The sequence below is a fragment of the Macaca fascicularis genome, chromosome 4, assembly GCF_037993035.2.
Source record: "Macaca fascicularis isolate 582-1 chromosome 4, T2T-MFA8v1.1".
In the NCBI taxonomy this organism is placed as follows: Eukaryota; Metazoa; Chordata; class Mammalia; order Primates; family Cercopithecidae; genus Macaca; species Macaca fascicularis.
In genome coordinates, this window is record NC_088378.1 from 159919179 (window position 1) to 159937887 (window position 18709).

Sequence of the window (18709 nt, forward strand, 5' to 3'; positions counted from 1 at the left end):
CAGCACATGAATGAGTGTTTGTAATGAGTATTCTCAAGGTGTAGAACAGAAACTATTCTTCAACCAACAGACAGCTGTTTCTCTTGTGTGATTTATCTTGTTTCAGCTACAATACAAACAGATCATTTTGAAAAGCAAATGCCTTGACTGGCTTTAACATTCCTAGTTTATGAGCAATGGATTCTACTTCAGGGAATCCCTAATTAACAAAGCCAAGCAATTAATTGATTCCAAACGTGAAAAACTAAGCTGTTTATGTACACTGAATGCTAAAATCTCCCCCATCAGATTTATTTAATTGAAATTCCACAAGATTTCTAAGTAATTAATTTTTTTATGTTCTGCATTTTAATACTTTATTTTTCAACATATTCTCTTCTCCCCATTAGCTGTAATATATTGTGTGCGAAGTGACAGGAAACTGTGTAAGTTTCTTCACATGAATTTTATACTTACAACAATCCTCACTGGTAGGAACTACAGATATTTTCCTTATTATTCTTTAAACTCAAGAAATCTAGAGATAACAAGTGCAAATAAAACGTCAGTTGCACTCACAAGCATGAATTCAGTGTGAATTCATTTAATACAATGAAAAACAAGAAGGAAAAAGTCAGGAGTATAAAAATAATACTTGTAACCACAATAAAAGCCACCATTTATTCAGCACTTACTATATGCTAGGGTCAGTGCCAAGCACCTCACATTATCTCACTTAATCCTACCATCAACTCTAAATGTGGATGCTATCAGATTCACCATTTTACAGATGCAGAAACTGAGGCTTAGTCTGAGAAGGTCACACAACTAGCAAGTGGCACATCTGGGGTCTGTGCCTTGTTCTGTCTGTCATACTTGAGAGTCCACCAGGGGTGCACAAATCTGACCTTCAGTTCAAATCTGGCCTGTTGCCTCTCCTTATAAATAAAGTTTTATTGGAACACAGCCATTCTTATTTACATATGCACTGCTTCTCACTGCATTTGCACTAGAATAGCCGAGTAGAGTTGTTCCAACAGAGACCATACGGTGAAAGCCTAAAATATTTACTATCTGGCCCTTTACGGAAAAAGTTTGCCAACACCTGTTGAAACTCTTCAATAATACGTAATGTCAACTCAACACTGTACTCCTAGCTACGTAGCTTCATTTCATCTCAGTATGCTCCTCCATCTATTTTTGTAGTCATCTTGAGAGCTAGTAATTACCTTTTCTTTGTATTTTGCCTGCTGAATGATGGTGATACTATATGAGTGAAGCCCATTAAATTCTGCCGTCACTAGTCATGGCCGAGCCCCACTCCTCCACACTGTACTGCAGCTTGCTCAGCTCCACATCATCTCAGCCCACTTCCAATCATTCCCCCATCCTTTCTGCACGGCTGATGCGGCGAGATGAATCCAACATGCCCTTTTCACCAAACCATTCCTCTGCTGATGACTCTGCCATTACTCTAGGCGGCGCATCCCCTGAAGTCCAGACACTTCTCTCTATAATTTAACATTCTTTAATCTTACCTGATGTTCTTTCAAATTCATATCATTTTAATACAATCTTGTAACTAAAAGAAACCTGGTTTCAAACTCTAACGCCAACACTTACTACCAGTGAGACTCAGGCGTACTGTCTAGTTCCACTGAGCCTCATTTTCCTTTTCCACTAAATTGAGATAAATAGTATCTATCTTGGGAAGATTAGATTAATTCTCATAATTGGCACATAATAAGTGAATAAGCAATGTTATTACTGCTAATATCCAAAAAGCCACTACAGTAACTCTTCCTTCCTTCCCTCTGCCGGTGTTCATGTTATTCTCCCCACTTAGCATTTCTCCCTTCCTCACTCTACTAATCCAAACCAGCCTCTTCACACAAAGCCTCCTCCTAGACACTAGTCCACACTGATCTCTTGCTTTGGGGAACTCACTCGTGGTCAGCAGTACCCACCTTGCCCCTTAATCAGTGGCTCTCAACTCAGGAGCAATCTTGTCTCCAAGGTGACATTTGGCAATGTCTAGAGATACTTAATGGTTGCCACAAATGGGAGGTGGGTGCTACCAGCCTCTAGTGGATACAGTCCAGGGATGCTGCTAAACATCCTACAATGTATAGGATGCACCTGACACTCCCCAATAGTAAAGAATTATCCAGCATAAAATGTCAACAGTCCTCGGCCTGAAAAACCCTGATCCAAAATATTCCACGCGTTGCAATCACAAGGTCTCTGGAAGCACCAACCCTGTCCTATCATTCTGTCATACTGCCTGCTATGGAAAAGACGAAGCTCCTGATTCCTGGATTGACTGAAGCAAAAGTATGATTGATACAATATTTTAATTTGCATTTATATCTCTGTTACCTAAAAATCACTGAATACATACGTTCAGTCACAGTGGAAACATTTCTTCTCAATTACTAGGCTATAGTTTCAAGCTAATAGCTTCTGGTAGAAAAGAACAAATCACAAAGGAATCTCAGTGTTGTGTGTGTTTCTTTATCTCTCACAAATGGGAACATAGTCAATCAATACAGTACTTTCTACTGGAAGATTCTAATGCAGCACATTAATTTTCCTCTAGGACATTAGTCACCTGAGCCACTCCGCAAACAAACAAACAAACAAACAAAACATATGTGTGACAAAATACATTTGGGTAAAGAAGCATCTATACCCTGTTCTTAGAGATTTACAATACACATTTTCACACCAGGGGCTCTGAGATAAAAACATTTGTTTAACTTTGTTCCGCTCAGTTTTCCACCCTAGTGTGATCTTGAAATTTTCCATATATCAGGCTGGGCGCACTGGCTCACACCTGTAATCCCAGCACTTTGGGAGGCCAAGATGGGTGGATCACCTTAAGTCAGGAGTTCAAGACCAGCCTGGCCAACATGGTGAAACCCCGTCTCTACTAAAAATACAAAAAATTAGCTGGGCGTGGTAGCAGGCGCCTGTATTCCCAGCTGCTTGGGAGACTGAGGAAGGAGAATCGTTTGAACCCAGGAGGCGGAGGTTGCAGTCAGCCTAGATTGTGCCACTGCACTCCAGCCTGGGTGACAGAGTGAGACTCTGTCTCAAAAAAAAAAAAAAAAATTCCACATATTATTGTTACCATCCTGGGCAGCAAGTATTCGGTGGAACACATTTTGGAAAACATCTCACTGAAGTTGACAAAAACCTCAACATTGAACCATAGAACTTGAATTACAGTTTCTCACAGTGTAATCAGAGCTGCTCTGAGACACTAAATAGCAAAGAAGGACAACATAACTTCAGAAGTGTTAGTAGGAAGAGCACTACTTCTGCTGGTTTCTGTTGCAATAACATGGACCTGAGGACCAGCCAGACCACACTTCCCGTCGGCATAAAAGACAAATGAAGGAACTTGTCTTTTCTGCCTTCTCACCTTGGACTGGATACAACAGTACTGACCTCAATATATTTAAACACTAGGCAGAAAATTATTATTTTCTCACAAGCAATAAGGCTAATTCAGACTTTTGCAGGACAAAGAAAGAAAAAGCCCCGACAAATAGTGACTCTGAATATCTGTAAGCAAGCAAAGTAAGAGAGCATTTGCAAGAGACCAAAGGAGCAGGTACTCGGTACCCTGTTTCTCCCCATCCACTTCCCAACCAGTCCCTAATCCTCTCTAATCCCTTATATCCCGAAGTCACAGACGCAGTTGTTCATTTTTTAAATTCTGTGATATCTATGGATTTAGCTGTATTGCAGAGGACTGAATTCTGAAGAGGATCTGCACTTTCTAGAAGACCTCAGCCCAACCACCCTTGCTTCAGACTGTGCAGACTTTTTTTTTTTTTTTTGGCAGGGGACTGGCCATCAGCAAGGTACTCTGGTGTCTAGAGCAGCCTTCAGGACATTGATCTTTAGAGGTGGCCATTACTCTGTGACCTGCACAGTCTGAAGAGGCTTGGCTGGGCACGGGATGAGGACATGCACAGCCAGAAGCAATGTAGCAGCAACAACGCTGCCATCTGTTCCTCTAGCTCTGGGGCTCCCTCTGCGCTTTCACCTTGAGATGAAAGGGCTATCATCCTCCCGCCCTGTGAATCACACATACGTGCCTGTTTGGCCCTCCATTCTCCTCCCCACCACCACCATGAACTGAGAGGAGAAGAAAAGAGAAATCCATCTCCTTCCTCCCTCTGTACAAGCCAGCACCATGGATATAAAAGCACCAGACCCCCTGCGTTTTTTGTTTTTGAAAAGTCTCCAGATACCTCCTACGTATCTTCGAGACCCTCTGGAAAAAAAAGCTTGACCCTCCTATACCTGGGCCCCGTTTGCAAGAAGGAAAACAGAGAATTTTTAAATATCACAGAATTTTAAAATTCAAGGAGACTGAATGACCCGAGCCCAGTTGGTTCGGAGGCTACTGGAACTGAAACTTAAGAGCCTGATTCCCAGGGGTGCTCTGTTTTCCTAACCCTCCCTGGAGGCTGCTAATTCCTTCTCTCTGGTAAACATTGCCAGGAATTGCACTCTTAGGTTTCTGCAATAAAAACAAGCCATACTTGCTTTCTAAAATCATGGTGGAAATTCTCCCAGTTAAATCTGACTGTGATTTAGGCTATGATATTTTCAAAGTAAATTTGTACCATTTTATTATGGCTAATTATGTATTTGGAGTTAGCAATGTACACTGACCCATCTGTCATAATTGTGGCTTAAAAGCTAAATGTCATTCCTGTCTGGTCCTCAACTCTTGTTTATGAAACCAGTGGTGCATTTTGGAACCATCAACAATGTTAAGAGGAGAGCACAGGGACTATACAACTGCTCCAACTTCATTCCGAGCAGTTGCTTTTTTTAAAGAGGTGATTATTCATGTTGGCATGAGATTAAACATTCCTCTGGAAATAATTTGAACCTAAAAATGTCACATTCCTACCGATTTCTATATGATGTAATTAATCCTTTAGCCAATACATACATGTTTCCAAAACTAACTCTGCCCTAGGACATACCATACATACCACACACACCCATACACAAACAGACACACACACATACCTGTGACTTACATCACAGGTTATTCTATTAGATGTCATCTTCCTAGAATTAAATTTTGGATATAATGTCCACTGTTATGAGGTGATGCTTATATTCTAGAGATACAAGTGTTACCCTACAATACAGTATATCTCATCTAAATGGAGGACAGCATAGAACAATTTTTAAACTATAGTTCTGAAAAATTCCAGGACTCTATGGCACCATGTGAGGGCAGGCCCGCCAATCTGGCCTAAACCAGAGCAATCTCCCTTTTATCTGGTTTATATATGGGGGTCTTTCAAGATGCTTGTTAAGTTTTCTCTTTCCTAAGAACAACTCTCCTATTATATGTTTCTTTACTTTTTATTTTTCTGTAGATACTCTTTTTTGCTTTTTGTTTTGTTTTTGAGATGGAGTGTTGCTCTGTCACCCAGGCTAGAATGTAGTGGCACAATCTTGGCTCACTACAGCCTCAACCTCCCCAGCTCAAGCAATCCTCCTACCTCAGCCTCCCAAGTAGCTGGGACTGTAGGCACGTAGCACCATGCCCGGCTAAATTTTGTATTTTTGTAGCAATGGGGTTTCACTATGTTGCCCAGGCTGGTCTTGAACTCCTGGGCTCAAGCGATTTACCAGCTTGGGCCTGGCCTGATGCCCCTTTTTGTATAGGTTCTCCTTCTTTTGCCTTCTAGAAAAACGAAAAAAATTAATCTAGATATGCAGCCCAACGACTACTACACTTTTCAGGTATTCCAAGCCATTTCCAGTGTCTTACCACAGGAATCTGCATCGATATTCACAGATTCAACCTCAAAGACCTGGCACAAGGATGGGAGGGGTCCAGTAGCCCATCGTTTCTACTCTCATGGCAAAGGGCATTTTCAGCTGCAGATATTAAAGCCTCTTCTTTTGTATTCAGTTTTACTTTGGGTAGTGGTGTTCTGACCACAGGCTGCTTAATAGTGCATGAATAATTCATATCATGACTAGTAGAAAACAGCCACATACTATTTGTTCTGGATATGAGCACATTAAGGCTTTGGGCAGGCAAAAAAAGTTCACAGTATGTTCATTTTGAGAATGATGAGCTCCTGTCTGGTGGCCTGTTTGACTTTTCAGGGGGATGGTAAAGGGATGCATAAATCAGTGAGTCACTGAAATTTGCAGAGGTGATTCTTGAAAATGTAGTAGATCAGCAATGTTCCTGTGGCCAAGATCTGCTTCTCTACACATCCTCTCATCATGTGGATTAGGTCAGTCCATCAGACCGGTGACAATTTCCAAACACATAAATAAACACAATCTATAGTTTCCACTGGCTATGTCAGACAAACACTTGCCCATAAACAGACTTCAAGTCTTTCAAGAAAGAACCTAATTCTGGTAGATGCCCAGCCTGTCAGAGAGGGATGGTCCCTAACTGTGCAGCAGATTTCAGCCTTCAAGTTGTGCCAGGACATACTGGTGCCAACTCTTACTGAGAACACCTTCAGAATCAGCAACATCTCCCTATAATGCATCTCTCAATAATTCAAAGTAATATGCAATCGAGTCTGGTAGGCTGTTATTCCCATTTTTTACTTTGAGACAGAGTCTCGCTCTGTCACCCAGGCTGGAGTGCAGTGGCTCGATCTCAGCTCACTCCAAACTCTGCCTCCGGGGTTCAAGCAATTCTTCAGCTGCTGCCTCCCAAGTAGCTGGAATTACAGGCAAGTGCCACCATGCCCAGCTAACTTTTGTATTTTTAGTAGAGACAGGGTTTTGCTAACTTGGCGAGGCTGGTCTTGAACTCCTGGTCTCAAGTAATCTGCCCGCCTTGGCCTCCCAAAGTGCTGGGATTACAGGCATGAGCCACCGTGCCTGACCCCATTTTTTTCTTTTACTTCCCATTGCCAGAAGAATTTCATTCACTTTTGTTTTCCTCTTCTGTAACTTGTTCCTCACTCTTTCCACTCATAGACATGGAGCAGTGCTACTGTATCAAGGAGATTGCATCAAAAGAAGAATGTTCTTCACTACAGATTGCCACTGTACTTGAAATAACCTCAGAACTGAGGTAAGGGGACAAGGGAAGCAGAATGTTACAGCCCAAAAAATGAGAATGAAAGAATGGGAACTTTCCCCCCCAAGAGCCTCTGCTGAGGTTACAGCTTGTTTAGAAGATAATTATTTGATTTTATAATTACTTTTGTGGGTTGCAAAATAATTACTGTGGAGGCAAATCTCCAGTGCCAAAATAGCAGAGGCAATTGTTCTAAAGTTCACATCGAAACAACAACAGAGTCAAGATGGTTAACTCTTAGGTGGGGATTAGAAAAGCCATTCCTCTTTGTAACATGTGCCAGCCTGAAGCCCACATAAAGGTCAGGGTGGGAGTGGGAACACTAAAGATATTCCGCAAACTGAATTCAGATCAGTTATTTCTTTGTAGGCTGATTTTCATTTTAAACCTGTCCCTTTGAGTACACCACAACATTAAATAACTTTTGAAAAGACCAAAGCTGCAATTCAGGTGAACGACACAGATATGTAATTGGACACTGGATAATCTACAGGATCCTTTTCAATTCTAAAATCAGACTATGATGCTAAAATGGTCAGGAGTGGTACTTTATTTTTTATTATTATTATTATTATTATTATTATTATTATTATTTTGAGACAGGATCTCCCTCTATGGTCCAGCCTGGAGTGCAGTGGTGTGATCTCAGCTCACTGCAACTTTTGCCTCTTGGGCTCAGGTGATCTTCCCACCTCAGTCACCCAGGTAGCTGGGATTACAAGAATGCATCACCATGCCTGGCTAATTTTAGAATTTTTTGTAGAGACGGGGTTTCGCTGTGTTGCCCAGGCTGGTCTCAAACTCCTGGGCTCAGCCTCCCAAGGTGCTGGATTACAGGTGTGAGCCACCGGTGGCACCCAGTCAGGAGAGATACTTTCTATTACAGCAACTTTGATGTCACCAGGGGTTGGCAAAGTTTGTTTATTTTTTTAAGGCCAGAGAATAAATATCTTAAGCTTTGCGAGTCTCTGTGGCAACAACTTAAGTCCAGTTGTAACTTGAAAGGTGCCATAGACAGTGTGCAAACAATTGTGCATGGTTGTTTCCCAATAAGACTGTATTTACAGACACTAAAATCTGAATTTCCTATAAGTATCTTGTGTCATGAATTATTTTTCTTCTTTTAATTTTTCTCCAGCCATTTAAAATCGCAAACAACATTCTCAACCTACAAACACAGGCAGAGGGCCCATGGGCCATAGTTTACTAACTCCTGATCCAGGTAGGTTTTAGGCACCTCCTGTGGAATGGAAGTAAATTCATGTTACAGGTGGAAGAAACTCAAAGGCAGGTAGAGGCATTGGAGGTCCCCTCGGCCTCCTAATTCTAACCAAACACTCTCTTCATCAGATAATTTCCACTTCAACTTTTCAATGAATTGACGGTTTGCTTTGGGTGTTCATCTTTGCCCAAATTTCTCTGAATGATCACAATCACATTTAATTAATTGCCTTAAGAAGTTAAACTTCATGGGCCAAAATAAACAGTCCCTCCTTAGAGGTTCAGTAAAGTGTGAGTCTCCAGGCAGCTGAAAGTGGCTTGATGACCCGAAGGTGGGAGCCAGAGCTGGAGAGACAGCTCAGCTGCAACAGCATGGGCAGGTGACATTAGGAAGCCAAGAGCTACTCTGAGTCTCTGACCCTCTTCTCTTCAATGGTCACAAGAATAATTCTAACTGTAAAAGGTTGTTCTGATGACCGCAAGGAAGTAAGACACAAGCTATAAAGTGTAATGTAAATACATTTATGTAAGGTGTCTAAAATCACTAGTTTTCTTAAATGGACTGAATTAACTCTTTTTCTTGACCCCCAACTCAGTTAGAACCTTCTAACTTGCTTTCTTAAAAGTCCTGCAGGGTGACTATCACCCATAACAGATAATAACAAGTGTCAGGAAAATTGTAGAGAAACTGAACTTTTATATACTATTCATTGCTGGGGGGGATGTAAAATGGTGCAGCCAGTTTGGAAAGGGTCTGGCAGACCCTCAAATGGTTAAACATGGAGTTACAATGTGATCTAGCAATTCTACTCCTAGGTACATACATAAGAGAGATGAAAACCTGTGTCCGTGCTAAAGCTTGCACATGAATGTTTATAGTGGCATATTCAGCAGAGCCAAAGAGTGGAAACAACCCAAATGTCTATCAGCAGATGAATGGGTGAATAGATATTCACACAATGAAATACTATTCAGCCATAAAAAGCAATGAAATTCTGATACATACTACAGCATGAATACATTTTGAAAACACTGTGCTAAGTGAAAGAAGCCATATATTGCATGGCTACCAAATATAAGGTACCATATATTGCATGGTTCCATTTATGTGAAATGTCCAGAATAGGGAAACCTATAGATGAGTGGCTGCCTGGGATTTGGGAACAGGGTGTAGGAAATGGAATGATGAATGGATATGTTAAGGGGAACAGAGTTGCTTTTTAGGTGTAATGAAAACGTTCGAAAATTGATTGTGGTGATGGATGACAATTCTATGACTTAAATGCTATTAAATTACATACCTTAAATTAGTGAACTCTCTGGTGTGTGAATTATATCTCAATAAAAATGCTTTTTAAAGAATCCTCCAGGGAATACTACAACTCGTCATGGAGCAAGTCCCAGCTCCTTAGCGTGGTATCCCAGGCCCTTGGTATGTGGTTTCTGTCCATCTCCCCAGGCGCCCTTGTCACCATCCCCCAGCCACATCACACCACTGTCCTTACAGCCACTGTAATAAAGGGACACATATTCATTGACTAGATCCATAATAAAAGAACATGTACATTCATGTATTGAACATATCTTAAGTGGATAATACCTGTGCACTGTTCTCAGCACTAGAAACATAGCAGTCATGAGAAGACAGGACAGACCCTTGCTGGAAGAGCAGCATTCAATGCCCTCCCCTGGCCTTTGACCTTTCCTACCCTTGCTCTTTGTCCCGCTTCCAGTGATTCTTTCCTTCAGGTATCTGCCAGCCCAACCCTATTCATCCCACTCAATTCAGCCCAAGTACCATCTCCTCCTACATGACCTGCTGGCCTTCTCCCCCAGGAAGGAGATGGGTTCCCCACCTGTGTGTCCATGACATCCTGAGTCTACCTGTCACAGCAACGTCCCTCAATGGACTGTTTCTCTCAGGGCAGGAACTCATCTTCTACCTCTCTGCTCACACGTAACTTCACCGTAGGCATCAATGCTTGATACACGAATAAACAAATGACCATGTTCTATCCTTCCTCTGGCCTTGGGTATAAAAACAATACAACACTAAAAACAATCATCATATGATTTCTCTTGAATGGTCTACTGCTAACCTTCTGGCTGATTTTTTTTTCCCTGGGCTGAAAATCTCTATAATTCATTTCTTCTTTTCCAAACCAACAACTAGATTCTTGTTTAGTTCCTGGTTCTATTCCAACTTTTGCCTCTTTGGACTTACCTTTTCTCCCTTGCAACCTGTGGGGTGAAGTAAGGTCACCTCTGCCCCTCTCTCTGGCTACTTGGCCTTCAACAAACTCACCTTTATCTCTTGGCTTTTAGCTCAGCTGTCCCCCTGGCACAGGTAGCCTGTGCACCAGCAGTACCTCATTGAACATCATCAATGGTGGCTCCTAACTGGCTCAATGGACCACCACCCTTCAGGCTTTTAGACACTTCTAGCAGGCCCCAAAGCCTAGTCAAGTCCAAAAAGTTCTCACCATTCATATGTAAGTTAGTGAACCAAAGAAATAGAAGTTTAGGGCTAGGAAACAAGTAATGATCCTTTCCACCTACCCCCATTAAAGTTTTATGGATATATTTTATCTATTACCCTTTTCAATGTGATTGTTTTTATCTCCTTTAGACAAATAAGGATATTTTAAGCTATAGATTTCACAAATTGTTTAAATATGTCCTCTCCTAAACTAAGTGACTATTTACAGATGTCTGTAAAGTGTCAGAGCAATATTAGAACAGAAGGGGAAATTATTAGTAAAATTATATACGAGCTCAAAGTTATGCTAAAAATAAGACAAGCTGATTTTGAATTGCTGGTAATTGAAAGTGTATTATTGGACACATTCTGAGCCTGAAACAGATATTGCAGAATCTTGGTCTTTTGGCTGCTCAAGGTCTTGAAACATCTTTTGTTGAGCTATAAGCAGCATGGAGCTGGGTCCTTGTCTTGTCTAGTCCTTGCCTAGGCACTAACAGCAACACCATTGTAAAAACTCACTTATATTTGCTTTAATGTAATACAAGAGTGGGGGAATCTGAGTGATATGCCTATGGGGATTAATTATCCTATTGCGCCTACTTTCACATATGTGTACAATTTTTCATAATAAACTTTTTTTAAAAGGGCATTTAAAAGGGCCTTTTGTTAAAAGGCCACAGGCACTGTGGCTCATGCTTGTAATCCCAGCACTTTGGGAGGCTGAGGCTGGTGGACTGCTTGAGCCTAGGAGTTCAAGATCAGTCTGGGCAACGTGGGGGAAATCCTGTCTCTATAAAAAGAAAATGTATATATATATATATACACACATACACACAAAAATTAGTCAATGTGGTAGTGCATGCCTGTAGTCCCAGCTACCAGGTGGAAGGATAGCCTGAACCATGACTTTGCCTCCGCACTCTAGCCTGGACAACAGAGTGAGACCCTATCTCAAATAAATAAATATACAAACAAACAAACAGATGAGTTGATCACATCGTCTCTGCTTAAAAACCCTGTGCCATCTTTGGTACTTGCAATCTGAATTCCTTTGGAAGTGGATGCAATCTGAACTGCTTCTGAAACTGTGAGAGGTTTTTTCTGACCTTCCTTCTCCTGCCCAGGGTGGAACCTACCACTGTGTCCTCAATCTGACCCTTACCTTATTTGTCTTGTTAGAAAAATATGTTTAAATATAGAGAAGAATTGGGTGCTCTCATCTTGGACTCAATCCAAGGAAGTTTAATTACAGAAGAGGCAAAGCAGCACAGTATAGCAGGGGGAAATGCCCAAGGCAAAACTGGACTTGGGGGGTAACAGTACAAACGCTAGCAATTGCAGCTAATGTTTCTCAAGCACTTTCTCTTGCAAGGCACCATGCTAAATGCTTTGTACCAAATATCTCATTTAATCCTCACAACTAAAATAGTAATATCCCCAAACCACCCAACCAGCAAGCAGAGGAGACACTGAAAACAGGCAGGACGTTTCCAGGATCCAGCTGTGAACCCCAGTTGAAAACTGCTTCCCTCTTCAAGGACAGGTTCTGTTAGCAGCCCTGATACAGAATGGTGGTTTGACCCTGGTAGACTGCTCACTTAATCTTTATGCATCTTCATTTTCTCACCTGCAAAATGAGGCAGGTGATCCACAGAAACTCCCAGGGCATTCTCTCCTAAAAGGCTGTCTTGATGGATGAACTCTACAGTCAGTACAGCAGAAAAATAGTATGACAAATTGTTATTCCTAAAGTTCACATTGGAATCCATTAGAAAATACGCTAAATATTTCTAATCCCTAAAACAAAACTTGGGAAAACATCTAGCATGTCCACGGATTAGTAAATTTCTATATAAATGTTTAAAAAATAGGAACCATATATAGTAAAATGAAGACAACTGTGATCTACTGATTAATTACATGTAAAAGGCACTGAGTAGCAGTTGCAATCAATATGTCTTGTTTCTAAATCCATCATTTTATTAAGTGTCGTTATAAAATAAGACTGAGAGGCTTCAAGATATTTTTAAAAACTGTTAAAATATTTTATTTCTATTGAAATTACATCTTAATACATAATTATTACATATATTATAATTCCTAAACTTATTCCTCACTATTAATGGACTCAAAACGAATTCAAATGAAAATAGAAATGCGTTTGAAATTAAATACATAAATACTTCACTTTCTAGAATCGATTTTCTCTAAATTTCATTTTTAACTATTTGTAAATTAAATCATATTCTCCTATTAACTTCTAATATAAGTTCAGTGATGACTTAGCTATGTTTCTTATGGCTTTACGATGTCCATAACTTCTAATCTACCTGGTTGTAAATTCCTCTCTATTCCCACTAAAGTCAGCCTCTCTATCAAGTAGGTAAGGTGGGGGAAAAAAAATGCATCCGAAAATTCTGCAATTCCTTCTAATTCTTTACTATAATAAACCTAGCTTGTTGAGACTGCACATGTATATATCACACACGCATACAGATATAAACAGACACCACAATACCTAATGTTCCACATTCAGTGTAGGTGGCAGAGATAAATGGCCATTAAAAAACAATCAACTTGATGGTACAGTGGAAAGCGTCTTGGTTATTGTGGCTTTTTTTGAGATAAGAGTCTCGCTTCTTATGGTGCGATCTTGGCTCACTGCAACCTCTGCCTCCTGCATTCAAGCAATTCTCCTGCCTCAGTCTCCCTAGTAGCTGGGATTACAGGCATGTGCTACCATGCCTGGCTAATTTTTGTATTTTTAGTAGAGACAGGGTTTCACCCTGTTGGCCATGCTGGTCTCAAACTACTGACCTCAAGTGATCCACAGGCCTCAGTCTCCCGAAGTGCTGGGATTACAGGAATGAGCCACTGCACCCGGCCGCGTCTTGGTTTTAAAGTGAAACAGATGAGAGTGTGAGTCTTTGTTTTCCCCTGTATTTACTGTGTGGCTTTCCTATGTAAGCTTGTTTCCTCACCTGAAAATGGCTTTAGTATTGAACCAAAACAGCAAAGATGGAAGGAAACACAGTCTTTGGCCATTAATGGTGAATTGTGTTCTATGGTTTCTTAACAATAGAGAATTACTTAAAATAAGCTTAGCAAAACATCTTTAATACTAGTTAGTAGATATCAGGAAAAAAAAAAAAAAAACTCGAGTAAAAAGATAATTGCTGAAATGTAATTTCACCTTTTATATACCTCTCAAGAGCCAGAAATATTTTATCCTTTAAAGTTTATTCTTTAATTATAGATTGTCTTTAAACTGCAAGTTATTAAAATATGCTTTAAATAATGATTTCACATGCAAAGAAATTAAGTGTGAAAGAAACTCAGTGAACGGTACCTTTGTAAAATTTCATCTGTGTAAAATTTCTAGAAGGGCTTTCAAGCTGTACCAGCATTTTCTGTGGGTGCCACCAAGTGGCCTACTCAGTGCTGAATGAAGAACCTGGCACACTTACGGTACTGGACATAATACAGGTGTGCCTCTCCTTGAGAAGCACCTTCCTCTATAGAGCCTGAGCAAACAGGATGTTGGGGAAATCTGTTTGCCTCACTATGATCTTGAGCATACAAATGTTTTAAAATAGCTGGTGCTCCTGGCATGTAGAAAATATGACTCAAATTGCAAATCGCTTCTAGAGAATTTATCCAAAAGAACATCCACTCCCTGCAGACTATCATGGGAGGGCAGTCCTTGCCCAAAGTGAAATTTATTGGAACTTCCACAGTGGGCAGTGCTGCTTTGGTTTCTGGCAGTAAAAGAAGAAGGGTTAAGCTCCTGACCTCATTCCATTTTGGTGATTAAATGAGTGCACCACACAATAGATTGGCAGGATTAGCAGTGTGAAATTAGGTAAAAATGAGGCACTATAACATAATTCCCCACTTAAGAATCCTTTGAGGGTAAATAATCCTATCAGGTAATATGTGAGCATCCATACATAGCTCCTTGGGACATTCTGAAATGTGTGAGGTTGTGGAGATGACGCACGTTTCAAGAAGAACTATGTGCTGTAGGTTAAAATACGTACGTGTATCCATTGACAGGGTATACCTCATTTACCAGTGACAGCACTCATAATGACATTTGTAAGCACACATCCTTGAGTATGGACATATACCTTTCCTTACCGGAGCAGCATTTACAGACGCTAATTTAAGTAAACTCCCAGGGTTGTGGAAGCAGTCCATTTGGGCAGCAATTCAGTCAAGACAGCAACTGACATTGAATAACCATTTTAGCCTGGATATCAAGCTTTGTGGCGTTACATGGGAAAGGTCTGGCTTTGGGTCATCTGATTAATCCATTTGTATTCCATAGGTCTCGATGTTATCAGCTGATATAGTAACCAACACATGTCAGTCAGTGTGTGCCTCTCAGAAACATATATCCCCCCTACACCTAACAGCAGGGGCGTTCATGTGTTTTGTGGGTGCGCCTTCCTCCACTGCCGTCCCAGTTTTCCTCTTGGATGCCTGATGGTGTCCTGCACAGCCTCTCTTGCAGTTTAATCAAAGAAAACGATAATGACACTAGCAGGACTCTAATTTTGAAAAGACATTAGCCAAGCCAGAGTCATTTCATTACTCTGCACTTCAGAGGCTGACTAAGAACGGGAGGGATCCTAAGTAATGTTTCTTCTTCCAAAAGGAACAGCAAAACCTGCCTAGGTGATAGGAAAATCTGCCTGCCCAAGCAGGTGTGCGTGTCAGGCATGGAGATGAGCTTCAGGCCGGCCAGTAGCTAAGGCTTTCAATGTAAAATCTGCTGCCTAAAACTTTTCCATGACCTCCAGCGGCCCTGCAGAGCCTGTTCGGTGAGCTGCTCAGGAACCGCCTGGAGGCTCGCGCGAATGCACAGCCACACAGGGGCGTCCACAGCTGCAGAGGCTTCTGCCTCGTCCGCGCCAGCTGTCCCTCGCTCTGGGCTCCTCCTGCCCAGAGTCGCTAGCAGCCCGGCACCCCTTCACTGCCCTGTTTCAGATTAGACTGCGGGAGCTCTGGCTCGCACACGCCCAGGCTCACCTGGAAGATGCCGCTGCGCGCCCCCTCCCCCACCTCTCCACATGTTGGCCTTCGGGCATCATTCCAGCAGGGACCAGCAGCGGCACTCCAAAAATCACAGCCATGTTTTACTCTAAACAGGCATCATTCAACAACTCCACAAGTCTCTAGGGCTCTGGGCGCCGCCGCCAAACCGCCTCTCCAAACTGATGCCACCAGAAGAAAGCCCATGTCCGTAACGCAGCCCAGCAAACCCCGTATCCCATCATAATACGAGGACGGGGCAACAGTTCAGAAGCCCATGGAAGGAAAAAGCAGGAGTCAGCTCTTTTACCACCGACAAATCGCCTAAGCCTCGGCTTCCAAATGAAAATCCCAGACTTGCTCTTTTAACTGTTTCAAAACCCTCATTTTGGGGACCATATACATCAATGGGATGTACAGGGTTGCGAGCCCGGGTTGGGCTGTGGGTGTCACTCTGCAAAGTGCTCGGCGGGCGGGTGTCATGTCTGGGTGGAGTGCGGATGTCCCCGCAGTTCTCCAGGCGACAGACGCCGACGGTGCCCCCAAACTGAGACAGCCCGAACCACCTCCCCGCCTCCCGCGCTCGCCGCTGCCGCCCCGACGGGCCCCGGCACTCACCGTCCCGGGCGTCCTCCCCCCGACTGCAGTTGCTGCAAATGTGTTTGATCTCCTTGCCTAGTTGACAGTGGATCACAAAGGACACGTTGTTGTTGTTGGTGGGGGCGGGCTCCTTCAGGGGCTTCATCCTCAGCAAATAAAAAGCTTTCTTTTTTGGTTTCTCGGCGCTCGCGCCTGGCACCGCACCCTCCCTGCAGCGCGGCGAGCGGAGCGCAAACCTCCCCGGCTTCGCTGCGCGCGTGGGCTCCGCCATCCGGTCCCCGGGCGCCCGGGGCCGGGCGCTGCTCCGGCCCCCGCGCGCTGCCACTCGCGCCCCTCGGCCTCGCCAGCATGCCCCCGCCCCGCCCGCGCCGGTCGCTCTACATAAGCACCGCCGCGGCGGGGCGGGTCGGGGAGGGCGCCGAAAGGGTCTTGACCTCGCCGACCTCGCTGCCCGAGCCAATCCGGATCCCGAGGCCGGAGGCGGTGGCACGCAGGGCGCTCCTCGATTCTACCTGAGACGCTCCACTCCCACCTCTCTTGGGGTCTCACGTGCACATCCTCCTCTGGAGGCCCCACCCCTCTGGAAATCTCAGCACCAGCTACTGAGAGCCTGCCGGGTTTGCAGCTACCTTCACTCTCAAGAGCTCCAGGGCGGAACGCCAACCCCCTCCCCCTTTTCTTCACGCCTAAAGCTGCCGAATGAAAGCAAAATGTTTCACACGGAAAGCGCTGCGCTGGGAGCCCTCGGGTGCAAGCGCCCCTCCAGGGCCACAGCAAATTACCCTCTCCAGCGGATCCAACCCATAGCCCTTGACTTTCACTGGAGCAGACAACCTGTTACAACATAATTGATGTTTTCACCTCCCATAGAAATTCTCCGACCCGAAGGAGATTGTTTAACGCCAGGGTCATTAAAAAGGAAAATAAAATGCTGATTTTATCAAGACTCAGAAACAACAATTTGCGACTTTGGGACTGTCAGCTAATTTGGTCAAATCACTCTCCAGCTGTTTTAGCACAGTAACTAAGGCTTAGCAAAGCAAGGGACATCTACCAGGCTTTCCAAAGGGAGAACAGGGTCTTTTCTTTAAAAAACAAACAAACAAAAAATTGTTTTTAGAGATCGGCTGTCACTCTGTCGCCTAGGCTAGAGTGCTGTGGCACAATGACAATTCGCTGCAGCCTCGAACTCCCGGGCTCAAGCGATCCTCCTGCCTCAGTTTCCTGAGTAGCTGGCATTGCAGGGAGAACAGTGCCTTTAACGAACCATGCAGAACAAATCAAAGCTCAATAACTTGTAAATATTATTCTTCAGCCACGGATGTGCCTTATTAAAATCATGCTATTTCTAAAAACCACCAATTCACACAACAATCCCGACTCAGATATCGCCAATCCTATATCACCTTTTAGAGAACTAAGGCTTAGAGAAGGCCTAGATCACAATCACCTTGTGTGCTTATTTTAAAAATAGAGATTACAGAGCCCTAAATCCTGATATTCTGATTTAGTAGGTCAGTGCAGGGTCCAGGAATCTGTACCTTTAACGAGCTCCCCAGGTGACTTTGATGCAAAGCATAAATGGAGAAACAGGTGTTTACAGCCAGGTGTGTCTGCCCCCAAGCCTGTGTTCTTTCTACCCTACTGCATTCACTCTGAGTCACACCCTTGTCCTCTTTTCCAACCTACCAGAATAATGTCAGTTAAAGAATGCACTGTCACTACCAGTTGTTTCTAGGAACTTCCTCAAAGCTAATTTCACAATTCCCTGTCACTGCCTCTTCCACAAAAGGCAGGTCTTTGCTAGTCTCTCCTCCAACCGGGCAAATTCTACACATACAGTTGCCTCACAGGTAACAGGGTCAACGATCTACTGAGGATATTAAATTACTGTATTACAATAAGCTTCTGATCACTCCAATGCTACCACTCTATCATTTCTACTACTTCTCATCTGCAAAATAGTGTGCACAAATCAGCACGATAAGAGCTTCATTTTCATTCTGGAGTTCGGAAAGTCAGTGTCCAGCTGCCATCGCCTCCTCCAGAGGGGGATGGACGTAGAATGCAGGTTTCTGTAATTAGATCTCGATCCCTCTTGGTGCCCATTGAGGGCTTCAGCAACCACCCCCTTTTACTGGATTCCCAGCCAGGCCGATCACAGGTGAATCCACTACGCCTGCTCATGTCAGATTCATGTCACTTGGTCCCTGGCTAATTATAAGCCTCATCTTAGAGGTTACAAAGGACCTGTTTGTAATACTGGTTGAGTGCACCAGGGAATTTAC

General features: G+C 43.1%; 1 protein-coding gene across 25 annotated transcripts in view; it reads right to left on the reverse strand.

Annotated features, from left to right (window-relative positions):
* PHACTR1 (phosphatase and actin regulator 1) overlaps positions 1-18709 on the reverse strand; it is a 580504-nt gene that overhangs the window by 257765 nt on the left and 304030 nt on the right. For 2 of the 25 annotated variants that reach the window (XM_074038859.1, XM_015449892.4), the window contains exon 1: positions 16440-17025. The exons of 22 other annotated variants lie outside the window; for them this stretch is intronic. In XM_074038859.1, coding sequence (XP_073894960.1) covers positions 16440-16692 — 253 coding nt within the window. In that variant the 5' untranslated portion in view covers positions 16693-17025. Of the gene's footprint in view, positions 1-16439; positions 17026-18709 lie in introns of those variants that run through there. One more of the 25 variants, XM_045389951.3, reaches the window with a different exon arrangement.